At 44.7% G+C, this 17,511-nt stretch overlaps 4 protein-coding genes across 4 annotated transcripts; 2 read left to right on the top strand and 2 right to left on the bottom strand.

Moving 5' to 3' along the window:
• Window positions 1-278: 278 nt before the first annotated feature.
• On the bottom strand, window positions 279-5,749 carry LOC127784445 (uncharacterized). The gene is made up of 15 exons (XM_052311754.1): window positions 5,411-5,749; window positions 4,563-4,690; window positions 4,406-4,477; window positions 4,216-4,329; window positions 3,747-3,815; window positions 3,615-3,671; window positions 3,049-3,102; window positions 2,915-2,977; window positions 2,759-2,821; window positions 2,397-2,561; window positions 2,098-2,253; window positions 1,360-1,440; window positions 1,219-1,280; window positions 991-1,130; window positions 279-675 (listed from the first exon to the last, which is right to left on the bottom strand). Exons 1-14 carry the CDS (start codon window positions 5,580-5,582, stop codon window positions 1,046-1,048), a joined length of 1,341 nt encoding a protein of 446 aa, XP_052167714.1. The 5' UTR covers window positions 5,583-5,749; the 3' UTR covers window positions 279-675; window positions 991-1,045.
• A 438-nt stretch (window positions 5,750-6,187) lies between these two features.
• On the top strand, window positions 6,188-9,547 carry LOC127785129 (uncharacterized). Its single transcript, XM_052312550.1, has 5 exons — window positions 6,188-6,303; window positions 7,372-7,602; window positions 7,991-8,139; window positions 8,704-8,840; window positions 9,149-9,547. The coding sequence occupies exons 2-5, from the start codon at window positions 7,376-7,378 to the stop codon at window positions 9,314-9,316; spliced, it is 681 nt and encodes a 226-aa protein (XP_052168510.1). The 5' UTR covers window positions 6,188-6,303; window positions 7,372-7,375; the 3' UTR covers window positions 9,317-9,547.
• Window positions 9,548-9,874: 327 nt separating this feature from the next.
• On the top strand, window positions 9,875-11,434 carry LOC127785128 (ervatamin-B-like). The gene is made up of 3 exons (XM_052312549.1): window positions 9,875-10,281; window positions 10,363-10,468; window positions 10,556-11,434. Exons 1-3 carry the CDS (start codon window positions 9,955-9,957, stop codon window positions 11,173-11,175), a joined length of 1,053 nt encoding a protein of 350 aa, XP_052168509.1. The 5' UTR covers window positions 9,875-9,954; the 3' UTR covers window positions 11,176-11,434.
• A 564-nt stretch (window positions 11,435-11,998) lies between these two features.
• Window positions 11,999-15,475, bottom strand: LOC127785450 (uncharacterized). The gene is made up of 8 exons (XM_052312901.1): window positions 15,143-15,475; window positions 14,823-14,916; window positions 14,459-14,578; window positions 14,327-14,375; window positions 13,303-13,402; window positions 13,130-13,191; window positions 12,961-13,022; window positions 11,999-12,309 (listed from the first exon to the last, which is right to left on the bottom strand). Exons 1-8 carry the CDS (start codon window positions 15,301-15,303, stop codon window positions 12,202-12,204), a joined length of 756 nt encoding a protein of 251 aa, XP_052168861.1. The 5' UTR covers window positions 15,304-15,475; the 3' UTR covers window positions 11,999-12,201.
• Window positions 15,476-17,511: the final 2,036 nt, after the last annotated feature.

Raw genomic sequence — 17,511 nt, 5'->3', positions numbered from 1 at the left:
CGTCAGCGAAACCAGGCCTCTATACTGCCTTGGGACCTTTTATGCACGGTTTTACATAGTTCAGGGGTACACATTTCTGGTTTTGTGGTTAAGGAACCTGTGTAAAGTTGAAGGACGGCCGGTGAACTTATTCCTACTATTACTCTTTGGCAGAAAAAAAAAAAAAGAGGATCGACGTGAGAAGTAGATTAGATCTGACAGCCAGATTAATCATCATGTCTCCAGAGCTTACATGCATGAAGAACCAACAAAAGTAGTAGCAACTAGCAAGCTCCACATCCGTGCATCCCATGCATATCAGAAAGAAATCAATCACAGCCTCGACGCTGAATTCTGTCTGTTAAACATGAAGAAGTACAATACTACAGTTTCAGTAAGTGAGAGCCCAGAAAACGAGGCAGGGATTACACAACCACACACAAGCTCTAAGGAAAACGCATGAACAAAAACTAGAAGACATGACCAATAAAATGAATAAGCACATACAGCCTCCATATCCACTAAATCCTACTCAGCGAAGGGCAGATCGACAGTTACAGAACCGCAATTACAACTAGGTCCATACATGGGGGGCAAAAATACATAGTTCTTGTGTGATCTAGTGTAACTCGTTAATAATACAAACCAATGCTTAGCGATGGCCCGGGATATCCTACTCTGTATGCCATCCGAGATCTGCACAAATGCACAGTACAAATCAATGTCAAGCCAATAGCAGAAGCCTATAATAATCTGTTTAGGCCTTTATAAACCTCACTCTGGTCTAGCTTTTAGTTCGAAGTCATACTGACATTTGTAACAAAAATCCGTTCAAGCATACTTTCTTTTTATACTGTATGAATTGAGAAGAGACTCTGTAACTTCAGAGAAAACGGGCAAGCATATGGTTCGATTGATCCAAGATTCCATGCCACAAGCAGTATATCGCGAGCTAGAGCACATTACATGAATCGGATTTTACCACTTAAATAGGAACAAAGGGTGCAGTACCTTCTCCAACTACAATGTGGCAGACCAGACATGACCAAAATCCAACATATATGGTCTATTTGTCAGCATGCCGGCGTTTGTGTTTCCGATGGCCATGGTTAGCATTAACATTCCGTGTAGCTTTCTTCTTCTTCTTGGAGCTACAAGGAAATGAAAATATTAAGCTTAAATAACAAATAAAAAACAGATATACTAGCTGATAAGCAAATAGAAAACAGAAATACCAACCAGAATGTTTCAACCAGGACATTGTAAAAAACATAAATGGGCATAATCAGCAAAGCAGAAGCCTGCAAAGGTAGTTAAGACATTATATTATGGCCTTTCATACTTAAAACCACTTGAAGCACAGTTCTATTAGTGCCCTACCAGGTACCAGGCCAACTCTTCAGTCGCAAATTCTTTTGTCAATTCATGTTGGTGCAGGTAGTCCAAGACAGTTGCTTGAGCCTGGAAAAAGAACATATCTGAGATTCCGGAATATATCTTGAAACCGATATGTAGTGTACCACACAGAAGAAATGGTATTCCATGCATCTACCAAACAGTACACAATAAGACAATTGCAGTAGTTTAAGATATATACTGTATGCAAAGAGAACAGACAGAATGAGGTTTGAGTATCACGACACTGTTTTGTCCAATCAATTAGCTAAGGAAATTTTGGAAGAACTTGCACAAAGGAACATCACACTATGGAGGTGATTTTATCCAAGTACTTGTGTTACATCCATAGCATGGCCAACACCAAGCATCAACCACCAGAAATAATAGAATTTGGAGCATTTATAAGCATTAAAATGAAGAACTCTCAAGAGGTAAGACCTCAGCAGTCACTAGGGAAAATGCACGGAATCACTATTATTACAACAATACAAAAGGTGTGTTCCATACAGTCTTATTCTCCAGTAGGATAAAAAAAAACATATGGAACTATGGAAGTTACTTGACATGCTACTAATTAAGATCAATCACAGCTACCCTAAGAAGCAAAGAGTTTCTGAATTCAAAAGCAATGGGGGAAGTATGGCAGAAGCATAAAGTATGTAAACCAATAAGCTGCAATGCATAGGAAAAAATGGAAGGGAAAAAAGAAATAACAATCACCTGTTGATGATAAGCTGTAGCCTTCTCAAGAAAATTTCCATATATATGGACTGCTCTTTTTGTATAAGGCTTCAAATAAATTCTAATTTTCTCGACATGTGGCTTAGTGGCCTTAGCAACTTGATCAATGTAAGGTTTGGATACTTTCTTGGCTTCCTGAAAAAAGACGCAATCATCTGATTATAAATCAATGATTATATATACTCTAAAAAAGAAGCTGCCTCCTATCCTATCATAATCAAACTGCCTCCTGGCATGTACAACTGTGAATTCTTGAAACGGCAGGACCTTAGATGTACCTGGAAGTAGGGATCAGCAATCTTATGTGCTTTCACAACATGAGGTAAGACAACATCCTTAGATGCTTGATAGAGCTCTATAGATTTTGCTGAGACCTTTTGCACATAAGGCTCTGCGTTTGTCTTCATGGTAACCCATTTTTCCTTGATAACAGGTATCCATTTCTTCAAAAGGTAAATGCCATTGTTAGTGAAAGATGATCAAAGAGTCAAAAACTTAACAGACTTGTGATGCTATATCACGTGATAACATCAAGAGTTGTCCATAAATACGTGTGATTAATGAAATTTTTAAAATATCTCAGTTTTACTCTGCAACCAATTTCTTGAACTGCAGTATCAGGAACAGGTAATAATATTACCGTCTTGGCAGCTTCTACATGTGGCTTGGCCCATTTCTTTGCCTGAACTGATTTCTCTGATGCCTGCAGTGATTTAGTTCACAGAATATAAACGACTGCATAAATGACATAATTGACATTTTCAATGTTTAACTAAAGTAATATGCTCGGTAGCACCTTCTGCAATAAACAGTTAACAGCAGGTTTCCCATGTTCATTCCAGTGACTTAACATCATTTCCTGCACAAGTCAATGACTGATGAGAACAAGCAAACTAAGAAGAGATATTTATACTTTATCATCAGTTATACCTTAGCACGAGCTGTGTGTGTCACTAACCAAGGTGGCAACCAAGCTCCATGAACCTGCATAAGTATTAACTGGTAGTTCAGTACGACACTTATTGCAGTGATCAGACTGAAAGTAGTAGGTGACTTCCATGTAACAATGGGAAGATTACTTTTGTCTCATTTATTCTACAGATGTAATAGGGGCTCTACCCTGTTAATCTAAGGAAAACAATAGAAATATTACACTCATTATGTGCTCAATCATCATCTAACAGTCAGGAGTTCCTAATTCTCAGGTACCAAATCATACATGATACATTCATAATAAGGTTCAGTGGTTAGAAGAGTATTGCGACGCACAATTCCGTCAGAATTTAACAGCTGAGATGACCAACTAGGCTGCATTTTGAACATATTGTTCAAAAGTCACCGGTACCCCTCAAGTCCAGTTTAACATTGGTTTGGATGGCATGTCAAGTTTGCGGAGTAAATAGCTAGGGCAGCCTAAAGTCTGAGTAATGTTATCTTACTGGCATAGAACAAATCTAAATCAAAACAGATAGCAGATGCAGAAGAAGAATATTTACCTCTTTCAGCTGATTTAATTGTGTTGTTGTTTCTAACTGCACCCTCATAAGCTCCTCCTAAGAACATGAGAAGCAAAGACTGAAGAGAATGGCACCAAGAAACTATATCAGAGTAATCGCATCGATACAAACCTCTGCAACTTTAAGAGCATGTTCAGTCTTCTGAATCCTACGCTTTTGCTCATCACTTGTCTTTTGGAGCTATTAAGAACAGTATAATATAAAGATAAGGAGAACTGTAACCAAAAAAGAGAGGTGCTGTAAATATATTAAGAACAATAAAAATATAATAACGTTATTCAACAGATAATTAAAAGATCATGAAGGGATATACCCATGTTTCCACCAAAACTTTTTAACAGGAGAGCGAAAGAAATGAAAACATACAGGCTCATCTAGCCTGTATTTGAAGTTACTTCATGAAGTACTCCATCAACTTTTGGCAATACCGTGCTAGAGAAATATCACCTTAAGTTTTCACAGGAATGCATTGCGATTCAAGATATTCAGCAAATGCACGTGTGCAAATTTTCTTTGCGGAAATAAAGAAATTTAAAACCATTGCAGTAGGAATAAAAAATCAGGGCAGCTGCATACTTACTTTCTCCAGCTTAGCATTCAGCTCTTGCACCTTCTTATCTGCATCACCAGCCCTAGCCTCCACAGTTGATTTCTTGCTATTTTGTGCTTCAATATCCTTCTTCAGTTTTTCAATCTGGAAGAGGTTGAATCAGAAAACACAGTATCCTAATTGTCACACTAGAAATCTGGACAAATCATGCTTCCGCTACCTGCTTCTCAAGCTCAATAGCCCGGGCATTGGCCTTGCCTGCCTGCTCCTCTGCAGCTAAAGATCTCTTTGTCTGTATATGACATGGAAAAGGACTATAATCACTTCAAGAGTGTAAAAAAAATGCTTCAAAAGTATTATCTTTTGTCAATAGATACCTCAAGTGAAGTTATCTCACTCTGCAGGGTAGCAATTTTCTTTGACTTCTCCTCAATAAGCTTTTCCAGCTTCTGGATGCCGTCATCCTTGCTCTTCAACTCCTGGGTCTGTTTTGTTATGCTCGACTCTGCAGGATGAAAATAATCAAGCTCTTCTACACTAAACTGATGTCTTTTGGAAGAATCATGCGGCATGCATGCTTTAAATGACCTAGTCGAAAGATCATATGATTCAGGCTTTATAAGAAAGCCCGAAAGGAGGTCCATATAGAATTACCAGAAATTGATACAATCCACTCTCAAGTCACAACTTATCGAGACTCGGTAACTAAATATGCATCTGCTAGGGACATGCTGGTAGCTAACTTCTTCAGACTTACTGGATTCCCTAATAGCAGAAGCTTCCTCGAGCATTATAACCTAGTTCCAAGCAAGGGTCACTCATTTCACGTGCATCCTTTTCTAGACTGAAAATTCCGGTACATCTCACGGGAAATTCATGACCCGTTACAGGCCAAATCAGCAAATGCAGGTAACGACCACAAGGCTTTTGCTCAGAATTGAAACCATTTAAGGAGATACTCCCAGAACAACCTAGCATTCCTCCAACAATTCCAAATCAGCATCAACCCCCTCACTCTAAACCACTGAAAACACCTAAGCCCCCATTCCAAATCACCAAATCACCGAATCGCTCCCCACATTGCCCATTCAATCGCGTAAGCTCCCCCTAGCCGCCCGCATCTAAACGCCTCCAAAACCCTAACAGGTCAACTAAAACCCATCGAACCCCAAATGAAGCAGCAAAAGCGGGGGGCGCATAAGCGTCACGAATTACACGCACGCACCTAAGGCGGAGATCTTCGCCCTGAGCTGGCCCAGCTCGGCCGCGAGCGCCGCCTCCTCCTTGGCCCTCGCCGCGGTCGTCTCCTCCGCCGCCACGTCCCCGAGCCCCGCGTCCTGCGCCACCGCCGCCCCGGCGACGAGCGCCAGCAGCAGCAGCAGCCTCGCGATCCGCATCGCGAGATCCGCGCGAACCTGCCTCCCTCCCCGCCTCGGCGCACGCGGCGCGGAAAAGTGGAGAGGAGATGGGAGCGCTCGCCTTCGCCTCGCCTCGCTCGCTGTCGCTTCCTCTCTCTCTCTCGGGTGGCCAATCCAACGACTCGTTTTATATGGAGCTCACGAGGGGAGAGGGGAGCACGTGGGCATGGCTGGCACTGGCACTGGCGCAGTGCGGCGCGGCAAGTGGCGGTGGCCGGCGTGAGGCATGGGGTCACTGCCCGGTGGGCCCCACCCAACCCGGCCAGCGGCGAGCGGCACCGGCGTTGGGAGAGACCTCGGCCGCGGCCCATTTAGAGCCCATCAAAGCCACACCCCACTCGCCTGTCTTAGGTGGGCGACGCGCGGCACCGCACCGGCGCTGGGAGAGACCTCGGCCGAGGGCCCATTTAAAGCCCATCAAAGATACACCCCACGCGCCTATGTTAGGTGGGCCGGGCCCACGGGTAAGGGAGATTTGGCCCATTTAGGCCGGGCCCACGGCGAAAGAGGAGGAGGAGGAGCCGTCAGGCCGTCAGTGTCTTTGCTCCTCTTTTTTCTTCTTCTTCCTCCGCCACCACCCGACTCGGCGGCCTCTGCTCCTCCGCTCGTTCCTCTCCCGACGAGGGTGGGTGGGGTGGGGTGGGGTGGGGGTTCCTGGTCCTCCACAGTCCAGGGAGCTGAGCCGCGCCGCCGGCCGCAGGTACCTGCTTCGTGCCGCCGTGCCCAGATTTCTTGTGGTTTTGGCGTGGGCGTGTTGTTCGTCTTTGATTCTTTGCTTTATCCGTCTAGACGGGTGCGGTTTGGGTGTGGCGGTGTGCCCTTCCCCTTCTCAATCGCTGTGTGATCTCTGCGTTCCCGTGCAGAGGATTCTGGGAGAGAATCTTGGTAGGAACGGGTTGCGTTTGGTGTGGTTGCTTGGTGTCGAATTCTGTTTACTGTTCTTGGTTGGTTGGTTGATTGGTTGCCTGGTTGGCCGGCCTAGTCGGTTCCACACTACATTATGTTTGTTTGTCATGGGGATAATTGTTGATCAAGCTAATGTTTGCAGTGTCATAATTGCAAATCCCCCGTTTCTCATCTTATAGTGCGTAGTGCGTTGTTTCATCTTAAGGCAGAGTCACAGAGATGATTTTTCTTACATGTCCATGATGTGAGTCTTCTATTGTTGCTCTGTGTAAGTACTAAAGTGCCCAAAAGTCCAATTTCTGCCTGATTCGGCCTATTCTATGCTGTGTTTAACAAGGAAATATATTGTTCTTGCTCCGATTTGTTCGTGTGGTTGGTCAGTGTAACAGTGTTCATAGTAATGCATAAACAGTTAACACACCTTGTATTGGACAATTGTTCTGGGTCACTAGATTTCAGGATTTCTTAAAAAATATCTATGGTTTCAGGATGTCGGATTTCTTAGGGAAAAAAAAATCTAAGATCATCTTTTCTCTCAGATGGAATGTAGAGAGCTTTTCTGTATGTGAGTAAAAGTTTTAGCAACTATAATTATGAAACACCCCTTTCATTCAGGCTTGCTTTTGCAAAGATGTTTGACAATAAATACCATTTCTTGAATCATAGAGTACAGAAGTGGTCAGCTTGTTGGGCACTGTGAAGGATCTGTTAACCTCTGCCTATATCATATTTTTGTATCTATTTATGTCATTGATATTATTTGGCAATCTAGTTTCCTAAAAGAATATTTGTCAATCTATTTCTTATTGTTGATCAACAAAATGTAATTTCTAATTTCTAACCTTTATTCTTTGTTTGTTAGCCTTATGACAGACAGGAATGGACCATTTGGTAGGCTCCCTGAACATCTCCTTGTAGAAATATTTATCCGGTTACCAACATGCGAATGGGTTCAAATATCATGTGTCAGCAAGCACTGGGCAAGCATATTTCAAGGAGAATGTATGTGGCAAACTGCTATTGCAAGGAACTGGCCATCAGCTGGTTTACGGAAACGCTGGCCTGGGCCAATTCCCAGAGGTTCTGCTAGAAGGTTAGTTTTGTAATCTGATGTTGCATATCTTCTCCATCATTTGATGGTGTTGGAAATTTTAAAGTTTTGCCAGAGTCTGTCTGACGCATGATTGCTTGCTGCTGTATTTGAGTATCCACTTTAAAACAAATACACAAATCTGAAACAAGATGAAAAAATCTCAGATATCAAATGGTTTGCATCAAGTTTATTACCTTACGTTCCTTTAGTAACATGCTTTACTAGATGCCTAGATCTACTTTAAGCAGCTGAGTTTGAAGCGGCATAAAGAGCTGTGTTCCGCTATGCATGCTCACTATCCCAAAATCTTAAGAATAGCTTCTCTCTTTGGATACGATCTTCCATCTGAACATTCAATAAAAAAAAAGTATCTCTCGGACATTTATAGGAGATTCCAAGCATTATACGTCAGCCAGAACCTTGTCTCATCTGGTGGGGATATTGATGAACTTGTTGGCCACACTTATCTCTATTTGAAAGAACAGCTTGAGCGCCCAGTTGTTGCTCCTTCCAGCATACTCCATGGCACCATCATCGGTGAGGTTTTCTGTTCCAAGTTCCAACTAGTCCAAATATAGAGTTTATTGTAGTTCATGTGTTGGCGTGCTTTTTGTGTTGAGTGATCATGATGAAAATCTTTTCTCAAAGATAAAACACATGGGAAGGATACGATTAAACCATGTCAGGTACAGGAAATTTCGATAGCACATGTTTTGTGTCTGACATTACAGGAAGAAATGGTTGATCTTGTAGGATTGGTAACAATAGTATGAACTCGTGATTCAATTGCATGGCATGCTGAGTTACTGCAAGATTTATGTATGTTCTTACTTTTTTGAGAAAATTTTGTTCTCCAATAAAATGAAACCTGGGCAGATTCTCAAACAAATGAAGTTCCTATTTTTCCTAAGTGGATTCGCGTCTCAAAGAGGCCTTTAAAGCTGCTTCCGATCTAAAACTGATAACCATGGATTGAATTTTGTGGTACAATGAGACTCATTTTCAGCGTCAAGAGTAGAGCTTCATCACTGAGTATTGCTTATACTGACGTTATTGGTTGCTCACACTGAATTTAACATTGCCTCACCCTTCTATGTACAGATCAGTTCATTGCTTGTGGTAGGACAGGAGAAAAGGCACATGAACTTGCTTCAAAGATATGGCTTGCAGTTATTGACAACTTGGAAGAAAACCAGCAAACTTTCTTGCTGTTAAAACACCTTTCTCAAGAAGGAGAAGTAAGTTCAGCGTCCCAATTTTATTTATGACCTGTGTACTCACATTTGACATGTCAATACAATGGACGTGTCATCCCTCCCTTTTCCGTAAGTTATCAAAAAGATCTCTTGCGTGAAATGATGCATTTCATACTTCTTAGGGCCTGGCTAGGTACATCTTCATAAAATAGCTATAGCTACTATGGTGCATTCTGCTGTTATTTCGTTACTAGAATAAAAGTAAATAAAATGAATGTCATATTTGATATGCAACTGTGCAAAGTGCAACAACTTGCTGAAAACCGTTATATTTCGCTTTCTGCTTGCAGTTTTTCCTTCCATTCCCATACTCCAGATCATATAAAGTCTTGTGGAGGGTGTTCGACAAGCTGTTCACCGACTTCCGTGACTGCTTCAGCCGAGTGGATTACCATGATGCACTAGCGGGTGCCAAGTCTAGGTTTCAGCCAGTACCATCTGCATGGCTTGGCCACTGACGAGCAGTTGCTGCTCTTGTTGTGCACTGCACATTGCCTTTTAGATGTAGCAGCTATACTTTCTGAAATGCAAAACTGGACCGAAGGATGGTACTTCCATTCCAATGGATGATTTGTATATCTTTTAGTGTCTTAGCAACTTCAGAAACACCAAACTGTTGTCTGATCGAAAAATATATTCTCTTGTAAATTCTAAACATTCAGAATTACCCGACTTCTCCATTTTCGGCTTATGATGGAACTTATTATATGAACTCTTACCTATATCAAGTCAGATGTGGGGTGTTGGTACAAAAATTTTACTTGAATACAATGTGTGCTAGTTTCTATACAGAATTCAGTCCTCTAGTAAAATGATAAATCGGTGTGCTGGAGGTTAACCAATTTGCTGAGACTTTGGAAAACTTGTGCAACCATTGCTCTTTCCAGCACAATTCACATGCATATGCAATGTTATATGCTTGCACAACAGATCATCTCCAAGCACACTCTCTGCATGATGAACAGGCCATAGGATTTATCACTGATACTCCCTCCTACAAATTATATAAACCATATGTTCTTGCAATCATTGCTGCGCCTCATACCACTCAGTGTTCACCATTGCTGACCCTCCCTCTCCAATCCAAGCTCCAACAATGGCTAAACCATCCTTGCTCCTCCTTCTTCTTCCTCTGCTCATCTTCTCCATCGGCGCGGCTCTCGCCCGCGCCGATCTCATGCTGGACAGGTTCGAGCAGTGGATGATCAGGCATGGCCGCGCCTACACCGACGCCGGCGAGAAGCAGAGGAGGTTCGAGGTGTACAGGAGGAACGTCGAGCTCGTTGAGACGTTCAACTCCATGAGCAATGGCTACAAGCTGGCTGACAACAAGTTCGCCGACCTGACGAACGAGGAGTTCAGAGCCAAGATGCTGGGGTTCAGACCTCATGTCACGATTCCTCAGATTTCAAATACCTGCTCCGTATGATATTCACTCACTCAAATTATACTTTGTTTTTCATAATAACAGTGAATTATGAACAACAAATTTGTGTTTTAACAGGCTGACATAGCAATGCCTGGAGAGAGCAGTGATGATATTCTGCCGAAGAGCGTAGATTGGAGGAAGAAAGGGGCAGTGGTGGAAGTGAAGAACCAAGGAGATTGTGGTGTGTGAGCAATAGCAATGGTAAAGAAAGATTCAACCCTGTAAAAAATGTTGGAGATTAACCGATGGAAAATCTGCGTGGATGCAGGTTCTTGCTGGGCGTTCTCCGCGGTGGCGGCGATAGAGGGGATCAACCAGATCAAGAACGGTGAGCTGGTGTCGCTGTCGGAGCAGGAGCTCGTGGACTGCGACGACGAGGCGGTGGGGTGCAGCGGCGGGTACATGAGCTGGGCGTTCGAGTTCGTCGTCGGCAACCACGGCCTGACCACGGAGGCGAGCTACCCGTACCACGCCGCGAACGGCGCGTGCCAGGCGGCGAAGCTGAACCAGAGCGCGGTCGCCATCGCGGGCTACCGGAACGTGACGCCCAGCAGCGAGCCCGACCTGGCGAGGGCCGCCGCGGCGCAGCCGGTGTCCGTCGCCGTCGACGGCGGCAGCTTCATGTTCCAGCTCTACGGCAGCGGGGTCTACACGGGGCCGTGCACCGCCGACGTCAACCACGGCGTCACCGTGGTGGGCTACGGCGAGTCCGAGCCGAAGACGGACGGCGGCGGCGCGGCGAAAGGCGGCGAGAAGTACTGGATCGTGAAGAACTCGTGGGGGGCGGAGTGGGGCGACGCCGGCTACATCCTCATGCAGCGCGACGTCGCCGGCTTGGCGTCCGGGCTGTGCGGCATCGCGCTGCTGCCGAGCTACCCCGTCATGTGAGCCTCGTGGCCCGATCACACGGTGCGTGTGAAGACTGAAGAATTTGTGTTGTGTGTGTGTGGCTTGAATTGGGATTGTTTATAGTCTACTTAGTGATGTAATTATGTATGTATGTATAAACGGAAAACCATTGTGTCACTGTATAAAGTTATAAAGAAAGCACGAACATCTCTGATATACTGACGAATTAAAGTGTGAACTTGTTTGTTCAGGACAACTCTGATATACTGACAAATTATGAACTTGTTTGTTCAGAACATCTCTGATATATTGACGAATTAAATTAGGTTAAATGGGTTACAGAGCATTGAAAGTTTTCGTTTTGGTCTTATAGCACCGAAAGGTTCCGATTCACTTTAATAACTTGAAAGTTACTTCCGGTTCATTAAAGTGAACAAGAATATTTTGGTGCTATAAAACCAAAACGAAAACTTTCGGTGTTATCTGACTAATTTTGCCATTAAATGATAAACTTGTTTGTTCAGATTGTGCATTTCTATCCTATGGGCATTATACCACGTTCATCTGTGCTGAATAGCTTTTATTTTATGATGAATAGCGTAATGATTTAGATTTCTGATAATTATTCGAGACTACAAATGAATGAATTAAATAAAGTTGAAAAGTGGATTTAAAACAGTACTTGAAAAATTCATATGAAGAGTTGTTATAAAATTTGCACCATTTATAAGCTCGGGAAGCATGGGCATTCTCCAGTGTAAAACTACATCGCCACAACATAATATTGTATTGTGCAACTAACGAGAGCTCATAGGAATTACTAATGCTAAGCCTGCAATCAAATTTACTGAGTCAGTACCTCTTTGCCAAGAAAAAAGATTTTTGTTCATTCTGCATTGAGCCTGGCTGTGGTCCGTATAACAGAAAAATGATACATAAACTTTCTGAAGGAAATTCTTGGCCATAAGTTATACAGATACAAAGTTTTAACTGTCTGGTCAATAAACAGGTTAAAACAAAAATTTTGCAAGATGTAGTAATGCATTGGAGCAGCCTAATTTCCTATCATTTCTTCAGAAGCTTTCTCAGCACTTCCTCAGCATGATGCTCCATCTTTGGTAAAGCCCAGTCATGCTGGATTATATCCAGGTTGTCTTTCTCTGCGGCCAAACCCTGGAAACAGCCAGTTCAAAAATGTGAGATGATTCTGTGTTAATCTAGTTCGTTCAAAGAACCATTATAACATGCATGCATACAGAAAGTTAGTGAAATCAATAGTGGAAAAGGACAACCAAAGGAGTGTAAAACATCAAGCAGATTTCAGATGAATTTTTGGACAACAAAATACCTAACTATTCAATGAGGAATTAAAATAGCTATGCATATTGCTGAATATATCTATCAAAGGGATAATATGACAAGATATGAGCTGCACCACTCCCCTGCAGTATTTATTATGTCTGGTTTTGGAGCAAGAAGGTACAATTTGCATTGCGCAACAAAATAATGGAACAACTGAAACCCTCAAGTAGCATTTAAGCACTAAAAATGGCCAACGCTCCAATCAAGTGGATACATCATTATAATTCAAAATGCCCAAAGTATTTTTTTTCATACAGACTCATTCAAGCTATACATCCTATGCTTAAAGTAATTTAATCTAATTTATGTGAAGGTCCAACATGCAGGGTCTATGAAAATAAAAATGCTAACTGGAGTTTTTTTTTCTTTTGTATTCAGGAACCTGTGCTATGTGATGCATGTTTATATGCATCAGTTCAAGATAAGCATCAGGAATCCATTAAAAGATGGGGAGCACCATACCATTGTGGGATTACCGCCAAATCCCCCACCCATCTGCATCATCTTTTGTGCATCATCATTAGCTGCAGGTCATGAAAAAAAAATCATAAAACTCCAAGACAACAAAGCACAATCAAGAGAATCCATAAATATGACAAAGTTCCACATAGGAGTGACTTTGTTATCTAACCATTTTCTTCACCGAGGATCAGACTGAAGAGACCCCTCAAACCAAACAAATTGAGAAAGTACCTGATAATAACAAGAAACCATTAGAGCACTTCAGAAGTTGTGATTCATATATAACCTAGATCATTCCTTACCTGGCATTTTGACAAAAAAATTAAAAATAAATATACGCACCATGAACGGCTGCTAACATAGCTCACATCAACAGTACTCAGGTCTATCCCGTTTTGCAGCATTCCCCTGAATCGCGGAGTCAATGGAAAGGGAATCTTAGCTGAAAAGAGAGCAGGAAATATGTGAGTCCAGGGACACAAGTACATGCCATTGAATTGTACATATGATTACAAAAACAAAATAAGTGGATGACACGTATGGCTATATTATCGGTAAACAGTATACCAAACCCATCAACCATTCAATCATATCTGAAAATTCAAAATCATGGATAACACATTTCACTCTTGTAGAATTTTAGTTGTTGTCAAACTTCTCGTCTCAGGGAAGATAATGGTTATAAGGATGATGTACCTCAATATTTTAAACTAAAATTTTCCAAATGCAGCTATAGGAGATGGGATAACTTCAGTATATATCCAGGCTAAAATGATCATACTGTCATAAGGTTATTTCATGCCAGGCAATCTGATTAACTGAAAAAAAATATACTTCATAATTTCCATGGAGAATTAATCCTTGATGAGTAAACAGGTTAAACATCGACGTGGAAATATGATATCTACTTTTTTCCAGGCAGTCATGGATATACTTTTCTTAACATAAGTAGCATGACTGAAGCTTCAATGCCCAATAGCAATTCTAGAGCCTGGGCAAGTACATCTCAACTAAGTGTCTGCTATGAAAATATTATTTTAAATCTCTAAGTTAACACTAAAATTTCACTGCGCAATCATGACGAACCCGGGCGGCTGCCTGGGGCCACCAGGCAGGGGATCCACCAGTGCATTACATGACAACCATTTCAATGCACTTGTGCCTCAAATAAAAAAAGACAGATCTCACATGAGAACAACGTAGTACACATCATATCAGTTTGCCAAGGCTTGAATGGTGATGTATTTTTATACTAGTTAATACTTAACACTGACGATTTTGGAGCAGCATTAAATAAATATATAAACATGGAATCGGCATATCAGAAGAACAGGTACCACAGTAGCATACACTATAAAGTGCATACCTGCAACAAAACCCGAAAAGAAGAAGTTCACCCATGCAAATGTAAGTGTCTGCAAAATATTGAAGCAACATGTTTAGTAAACAGAGCCATGGTAGCTAAGATGGAAGAAAATTGAAATGTAAGCTACTGAACCTGAGGAACTATCATAGAGAGGTTCTTCTTCATCATGTCCATGGCCATGTTTGGATCTGAAAACATGGCAGCCTGAGCTTTCTGTGCTTCCTCTTTCGGGACATGAAGCAATCCGTTTTCCTACAGCGTACTCAAGAAAGGTCAAAATAACACCCAAAAGATAATACTCGATTCGTTAGTGGAGTAATGCATGTTAGTATCAAATCAAAACATTCAGCAGGCACGAAGTCCATCCTGAGATTTCTTCAATGCAGATTACAACATATACTGATGATGTACAGTCTCTAATAACTACAAAAAGGCTAGCCTTTACAAATCCTTACTTAATTGGGACAGTACACTCAGATGCTTCAAGTTGAATTACCTCGTTAGTGTAATAAACCTTGCGTGATTTGAAGGCCTTGGCCGGGATGTACTGCGAATTGATCCTCAGGTTCCTCGCCCTAATTACCACTTGCCTGTGAACAAGCAAAAACCCTCGCATCAACATCCAAACATGAACAACATCTGAACATGAAAAAAAAGAGACGCAATACAGCACGCGACACGCTCGTAGAGGCTAAAATTCTAGGAAAATCCAGCAACGGTGAGGCCTCCGGATCTAGGTCTCGCGGCGTCAGATCGAGCGAAATCGGCGAGCAAAAACAGATCGCGGCAGGATCGCGAGTTGGAAAAGCAACGAACCCCTCCTTGACGAGCTTGGGGTCGGGGGAGGGCGACGCCGACGGGGAGCGCATCAGCTTGGCGACGAAGTAGCGGAGCACGCCGATGAGCACCATCACCACGGAGAGCGGGACGAGGACCCAGTCCCGGATCGCCGTGTCCAGCACCAGCTCCTCCGCCATCGCAGCCGGCGGCAAAGGCCTCTCACGCTAAGGCTAACCCCCCCACCTACTAGCTGCGGACTGCGCGGCGGAGGGCGGCGGCGACCCGGGCGACGCCGACGGCGAGAGGAGATCGGGGAAGAGAGAGATCGCCGCCGCGGGTGGATTGGGCCGATGCGGAAGAGGACGCGACGCGAGGATATTCCTAGCCAACCCGCCTGGTTATTGGGTAATGGGTCGGGTCGGGCCGGGTTCTTCTCACCTTTTGGGCTCCGCTGGAGGAGGAGGCCCATTGGGTTTGGATGTTGGGCCGAGTTGGATTTTTTTCTTGGAATAAGTTCCCCGGAGGTCTCTCAACTTAACAGAGAGATTTTTTTGAGGTCCCTTAACCACAAAACTAGAAACGTCTACCCCTAAACTTACTCAAACCATTCACCGGAGGTCCCCGACAGTATTTTTGCCCGGTTTTGCTGCCGTGGCATCCTAGTCAGAAAAAAAAATAAAAAAGTACATAGGGCCCACATGTCAGCTGCACATATTTTTTCTTCTCTTTTCTTCTCCTTCTCTTCTCTTTTCTCTTCTCTCCTCTCTCTCTTCTCCTTCAGGCTGGCGGCGGGCGCAGCCGCGATGGCCGAGCGCGGCAGCAGAGCGGACGGCGGGCGAGCCCGGCGGCGGAGCGAAGGCAGCGAAGCGCGGCGGCGGAGCGGAGGCTACGAGCGGAGCAGCCGCGCGCCGTGGCCGCCGTCGTCGTCGGCTCTCCACCGTCGTTGTCCCCGTGGGCAAAGCTACACGGCGCGGCTGTTCGGCGGCATCGGCCAGGTCGCGGTGCCCGTGCATAGGTGGCTCGAAGTGTTGGCTGACGATGCACCCCAGTCGCTCGCGCTCCTCCTATGCCGCGGCAGCGGTAGTGGTGGCGGCGGCAGCGTCGCCGGCCTGATCCCATGGTCCTCCCGAACGCCCAGCTCGCGCAGCTGCAGCAGGAGCGTGTCCACGCTCGGCGTGCCATCGGCGTCGTGGATGGTGGTCGGCGCAGGCGCGGTGACCCTCGTCGTCTTCGCTGACGTCGCGGTAGCACTTGACGTCGTAGCTCATACGCATATACGCCGGGTACAGACGGCCGCATGTAGTACATGCGTCTTCATACGAGCATATATATGCATGCATGGAGACGACCAGCTATAGCCTAGCTAGCTTCTTGTTGGTTTGCCGCCCGGTAACATGCAGACGTATATATTAGCCAAGCATGTGTATATGGCTAAGCACACTCACATGTATATATGCCATTACGTGCAGCGGAGGAGCGCGGATGCGGGGGGTGCAGCGGAAGGCGAGTGCGGTGGAGGAGCGGCGGCGGGACGAGTGCGGCGGTGGGCAAAGCAGCGGAAGGCGAGCTAGGTGAAGCGGAAGACAGTGGATGGGACGAGGAGCTCCCCGTGATCGGCCGCCACCACCGTCGTGCCCCCGCGGGTGGCCGACGATGCTAGGAGAGGCACCACCAGCGGGAGAAGGGGAAGAGGCAGAGGAAGAGATTGTTTCTTGGTCGCCGGCCGCCTCCCCCTCTCTCCCAAACTCGCTCGCCGCCGCTCCGCCGCCGCGCTCGCGCTCCGCTACTCTGTCCGCGGCCTGCTCGCGCTCCACTGCTCGGCCCACCGCCGTGCTCGCGCGTTCCGCTGCTCCGTTGCCGCGCTCGCCCTCCGCTGCGCCGCCCGCATCCATGCTCGCCGCTCCGCCCGCTGCTCCGCTCCGCCGCCGCACTCCGCTGCCTCCGCTCCGCCGCTAGACGGCCGCGCCGCATAGCCTCACCCACGGCGACGACGACGGCGGCCACGGCACGCGGCTGCTCCGCCTGTAGCCTGAAGGAGAAGAGAAGAGAGAGTAAAGAAAAGAGAAGAGGAGAGAAGGAGAAGAAAATAGGAGAAAAAAGATGTGAAGCTGACATGTGGGCCCCATGTGTTTTTTTAATTTTTTTTTTGCTGACTAGGATGGCACGTCAGCAAAACCGGGCAAAAATACTACCAAAGGACCTTCGGTGAATGGTTTGAGTGAGTTTAGGGGTACACATTTCTAGTTTTGTGGTTAAGGGACCTTAAAAAATCTTGCTGTTAAGTTGAGGGACCTCCGGTGAACTTATTTCTTTTTTCTTTTTGCCCAAAATATGGCCCATATTCTTCTCAAAGAAAAACGAGGCCCATGTTGCGCAATACGCACACTAGTATTTTTTTTCTTTAG

This window comes from Oryza glaberrima, chromosome 9, assembly GCF_000147395.1.
Source record: "Oryza glaberrima chromosome 9, OglaRS2, whole genome shotgun sequence".
Classification (NCBI taxonomy): domain Eukaryota; kingdom Viridiplantae; phylum Streptophyta; class Magnoliopsida; order Poales; family Poaceae; genus Oryza; species Oryza glaberrima.
The sequence above is the reverse complement of the archived record's forward strand: the minus strand, read 5'-3'. Positions and strand labels throughout refer to the sequence as shown.

Bases quoted from the DNA above. Each gene is read 5' to 3' on its own strand.
- LOC127784445 (XM_052311754.1), bottom strand. From the start codon at position 5,582: ATGCGGATCGCGAGGCTGCTGCTGCTGCTGGCGCTCGTCGCCGGGGCG. The intron at 3,672-3,746 runs GTTTGTATCGAT...TCATGTTCTTAG, and splicing joins ATGCTCTTAAAGTTGCAGAG to GAGGAGCTTATGAGGGTGCA. The intron at 1,281-1,359 runs GTAGGGCACTAA...CTACCTTTGCAG, and splicing joins AAGAGTTGGCCTGGTACCTG to GCTTCTGCTTTGCTGATTAT.
- LOC127785129 (XM_052312550.1), top strand. From the start codon at position 7,376: ATGACAGACAGGAATGGACCATTTGGTAGGCTCCCTGAACATCTCCTT. The intron at 7,603-7,990 runs GTTAGTTTTGTA...GGACATTTATAG, and splicing joins CCCAGAGGTTCTGCTAGAAG to GAGATTCCAAGCATTATACG. The intron at 8,140-8,703 runs GTGAGGTTTTCT...TTCTATGTACAG, and splicing joins ACTCCATGGCACCATCATCG to ATCAGTTCATTGCTTGTGGT.
- LOC127785450 (XM_052312901.1), bottom strand. From the start codon at position 15,303: ATGGCGGAGGAGCTGGTGCTGGACACGGCGATCCGGGACTGGGTCCTC. The intron at 14,917-15,142 runs GTTCGTTGCTTT...GCTTGTTCACAG, and splicing joins CCCAAGCTCGTCAAGGAGGG to GCAAGTGGTAATTAGGGCGA. The intron at 13,192-13,302 runs GTGCGTATATTT...TGTTATTATCAG, and splicing joins TATGTTAGCAGCCGTTCATG to GTACTTTCTCAATTTGTTTG.
- LOC127785128 (XM_052312549.1), top strand. From the start codon at position 9,955: ATGGCTAAACCATCCTTGCTCCTCCTTCTTCTTCCTCTGCTCATCTTC. The intron at 10,282-10,362 runs GTATGATATTCA...GTGTTTTAACAG, and splicing joins AGATTTCAAATACCTGCTCC to GCTGACATAGCAATGCCTGG. The intron at 10,469-10,555 runs GTGTGTGAGCAA...GCGTGGATGCAG, and splicing joins GAAGAACCAAGGAGATTGTG to GTTCTTGCTGGGCGTTCTCC.